The sequence below is a fragment of the Terrapene carolina genome, unplaced genomic scaffold (assembly GCF_002925995.2).
Source record: "Terrapene carolina triunguis isolate 2854851 unplaced genomic scaffold, T_m_triunguis-2.0 Scaffold58, whole genome shotgun sequence".
NCBI classification, from domain to species: Eukaryota; Metazoa; Chordata; order Testudines; family Emydidae; genus Terrapene; species Terrapene triunguis.
Genome location: NW_020664409.1, coordinates 23,173,938 through 23,178,573, shown reverse-complemented (window position 1 = coordinate 23,178,573; position 4,636 = coordinate 23,173,938). Strand labels below are relative to the sequence as shown.

At 36.6% G+C, this 4,636-nt stretch overlaps 1 protein-coding gene across 1 annotated transcript in view; it reads right to left on the bottom strand.

Moving 5' to 3' along the window:
* CDH19 (cadherin 19) overlaps positions 1-4,636 on the bottom strand; it is a 163,032-nt gene that overhangs the window by 8,709 nt on the left and 149,687 nt on the right. Inside the window, exon 10 of the mRNA XM_024206277.2 lies at positions 1,509-1,626. Coding sequence (XP_024062045.1) covers positions 1,509-1,626 — 118 coding nt within the window. The remainder of the gene's footprint in view (positions 1-1,508; positions 1,627-4,636) is intronic.

Genomic DNA, 4,636 nt, shown 5'->3' with positions numbered 1-4,636 from the left:
GGGGGGTGGGGGGGGGCGCGGCCGGAAGCTTTTTCGCCTGGGGCGGCGAAAAAGCCAGAGCCGGCCCTGGGGGGAGGGCAAATTCTGCTCTGTGTTACATCAGTAGATCCAGAGTAACTCCATTTACTTCAGTGAAAGTACTCCAGAAGTGATGGCAGAATTCGACCAAGGGACTTTGTTTTAATGTTCAAACCCGAAAGGGGAAAAAAACTCCTAGCCCATATTCAAACTGATTAACTGATTCTTTGAAATGGACCCATGCAACCAGCTGCCATCCTATCCAGCTGTTTGTAGAGCATATTGTATAACTGGCTAATCAAAAGGTTCAACATTCAAAGGATGGCTTTCTGATAGATGTGTGTGCGCAGGGGGAGACAGACAAACTTGGTTGTGAGCATCCACAACCTCAAAACAGGAGCCAAGTGTGCTCCTGCTACTTTGGCCAGGGAACATTTCAGCTTAGAAACACTTTAACTACGTAGCTTGTTGGAAAAAGATGTGGTGCAGGTGGCAGGGGGGCAGGGGTGTTTGGTTCTGTGTGATTAGAAAGTTGGCAACCCTACATAGCATTCCACCTCCTGGCAGTGGGTCAGAGGTAAATGAAAACCAGGAATTTAAATATGTATTAAAACGTTGCCTTTCCTTTTGGAGACATTAAAAAAACTAGTTTCCTATAGAGTGAACTTTCCAAAAGTTAGTCCCATTGATTTATTCACCTAGCCAGACCATTAAAATAATTAGCAAAGCCAATATAAGTAATGTGTATTTTAGTTGAGTTTGAAAAAGCTCTTCTTCTGAGTCTCAGAAGACTGACTTTAACTGGTCATCTTTCTTATAATATCACCAGCTGTTAAACTTAAGTTTTCCCTTCAGATTAGTTTCAATTGGTGACCCCCTAGACCATTCTTTTGAAACATCTGTATCAATACCAAAATGGTCCAGCATTAGGATATGCAGAGAAGTCATTCATATCATGTCATCAGTAATCAATGCATACAGTTTTAAATGTATCAGGATGCAAAGTTACATAATTGTGAATTGTGCTTCTGTTTATAATTCTATTTTTGCTGAACTGAGTAAAGGAGAGGACCCTTATTAACAGCATGTCTCTATTTTATTTGCAAAACATTCTTTTTTTTCCCTTAACACCAACATGTGACAATTTAGGAGTTAAAGTTATGTCCCATAACACATGCTATATTTAACTATCTATTAAGCAATATAAATCTATTTTTCTTGATTTTGTGCTAAGTATTTTTCTCTCTTCTGTAATACTATCTTTTGTTGATTAAACTTATTTGGATTCTAAAAGAACTATTCTACATGAGGTTATTGAATTATTATTATTATTAAAGTTTGCTCATGATAACTCTTTTGCCCTATTTCAAACTTAACACCAAACATTTCTCTATATGGGTGGACAAGTATACAAAACTGGTGATGTGAGCACTATTAAAGCATGAATCGTTCATGAAGGGATTTTTAAAAAGCTACATGAATGACACTACCTTGATTATCTCTGACAGTAAAATTTGAGTTGTTTGTGGCCTCCCGAGCCAGAGTGAAGTAAAAATGATGGCCTTCTACTGAATCATCTTTATCCACTGCACTGATGGTCTGGATTAGCTGCAAACAAACATTGACATACATGACTGTTTAAGAATAAACACTATTTACTTTCTTTTAACACAATACATGTCAGACATTATAATGAATTGCTGAGCCTACAAATTCTGCAGCAAATAAATGTATATAATTGCAATCTTGTTGGGGTTATTGGTTTTCTAATGTATTTTTAGTGTCCTGCCATTATGCCATTTGATTTTATGTTGATTTGAGGGAGATAAGCATTAAAGACCTAGGATAATGTAAATAGCTTCCAGAATCAAAATGCAAAGGGTAAATAAAGTTTTCATACACAAACAAGAATCATATATAAAATATTTTGCCCTTTCCTTTTTCCCGCAAAGTGAAAAATATATCATTCTCCATTTGAACCAGCCCTCCAGTGCAAAAGCTATTTCCTTCCAGCCCACAAACACAGCAGCATCATTCAACTGATGTATTATAGTGGCAGTAAGTGAGAGATGGTGACAAATCCATGTGTTGAATTGTTGATTCTGGAAATTATGATAGACTGATTATGGAAGTTTTTGTTTTGGTTTTCAAGAAAACAAAATAGGCCTTATTTACAAATGTGTCAAAGCAGATTGTCATTTGCAAGAGAACAAAGTCAAAATTAACATCTTAGCCCTGAAAATAATATCTGCCATCTTCATGAATAAACAGCCAAGTTGAAGTTAATATAATGAGCAATATTTCTGCTTGCAAAGAGCAAATATTTATCACTATTATCAGTTCAGTGAATCATGCATCATCAAGTACAACATTCAATGAAGATCTTCACAGATCTCTACAAAAGCCAATTTGTTTCTTTCATTAGCAGAGACGGGTTTCTTAAAAGTATGTTTTAATTGGATAATCTTGCATCTATTCTCATAGTAGTATTGAGGGAGCAGCTTTCCAAACCAAACCAAACCAAAAATGGAGACCTGAATCTTTGATACTTTGGAAAATGTCATGTCCATTTTGAATAAGGTGACTCTATGTTATCAGTCGTTATGTCTTCATGTTGTATATGGATTTGAGCCTCCAGGACTCTGAGTACACTCAACTCCCATTGAACACAGTGAAGCTGAGAGACCCTCACTGGTTTGGGTGCTACAGTGAAGATTTTCAAAGTCACAAATGGCACTTAGCCAATGGCATCTAACTGCCATTTGTCTTTGAAAATCTCCCCCCAGACAAATATTTTCCACTCAAAGTTCTAAGTAAACATAAATACCATTTCCTTTTAGGCAAGATAATAATCATGGGAGTATCATGATATCTGCCTTTTCTGCCACGATACTTAAGGAATGTACAATGAGGCAATTGGGAAAGCAACAGGATATGCTGCTGTTGTGCGTGCCCCATATTCTTGTATCATGGGGTAGCCGTGTTAGTCTGTATCTACAAAAACAACAAGGAGTCTGGTGGCACCTTAAAGACTAACAGATTTATTTGGGCATAAGCTTTCGTGAGTAAAAACCTCACTTCTTCGGATGCATATTCTTGGTACTCCCTCTTGTTCATGTGAGGAAGCCATCTTCCATCTGTGTAAAGATCCCATGGAGAAAGAGAAGTCCTATGTAGCCTTATTGTGGCAGTGCTAGAGCACTGATTGCTAATGCATGGGATGTCTCCCACATCAGACAAAAGGGTGTCCGCTACATATGTTTCTTCTTTTCTCAGAACTAGAGAGTATCCTGGGTGATTCAAATATGCAGAAAGGGGAGAGTGAGAACTAGCCCCAATCATAGCAGGGAAAGCTGCTCCCTCAATACTACTATGAGAATAGATGCAAGATTATCTTTTGAAAAGTGAATGTAATTGTCACAGACAGTGCAATATTGACAGAACTAGAGAATGAAGCCCTTTGCTTATGCACATAACCAGTACAGGACAGGAAGCCATGGTCCAGCTTCCCGTGCTATTCTATCATGTACTCAACAAACTAAAGTGACTATTTCAGCAGGTTTGATGGTAATGCCTATAGCTGACAAAACTGTATGGCTGTGTGTATTCCGCAAATATTTGCTTAAATTCAAAAGCAAATTACAATTCGGTTGTGTTCATGGCAGTTTCATGGTCATTTTCCATTGATTTTTGAACTTTATTAATGTGAGTTTCAAGAAAAATGAAAGTTGAGCCTCAATGTTTGACTATTTGATTGTAAAATTGGTACCTCATAATTAGCAACTTGTGCTTTATTAGTTAGTTATTATGTCATATGGCATTCTTTCAGTTCCATGATTGGCTAACTATATAGCTAACCAAGATACTGATGCAGCGGTGAGCTCCACACAGACAATGCAGTCTGGTCACGTGGAGCTCATTGAAGATTGACAACATCACACAAACTATTAATTATATATTTGATTGTGGTACTCTCAATTTGCAATTGCATTGTGCTGATTAGTCTCATAGCCATCTAATCAGGAACCAAAACATTACAAATCCATCATGTTTGGAATTCTCAAAATATCTGCAGTTTCAAATCAATGGAGCTGGTTTGCTATTTCACTATTAATTCATGTATAGATAACTAGATAAATAAATAATATATAAATAAATGTGTGCATCTGTATATATATATATATATTTCCCACACAGTATCAGTTATAACTAATCAAAATTAATACTTCTTTGACAAGTTCATTTTCAGTTTGGAATAATAACAGGCTGACTTTGTCCTTGTTTATGTCTGTGCTATTTTAAAAAAAGGAGAGGGAAAAAAGGTGTGGAAAATGGGAAACCTGCCTCTTTATGACTATTCTAAGCATATGCATGTACCTTGTGAGTTTCATCCTAGAACTGAAGGAATACTGTCAACATATAGGCAGGGAAATGTCTTAATCTTTATTTCTTATTGGGTCATTTCTACTAGGAATCAGCATAAACCATATAAGTCTATAAATGATTATGAGTGCAACAGACAGCTCTGATTTTTCTAAGTGTGAAGTAAAAATGATCCAGAAAGAAAAAAAAAGATATTTTTTTCCCGTCTCCCTAGACTTGTTTGCATCTAACCTGG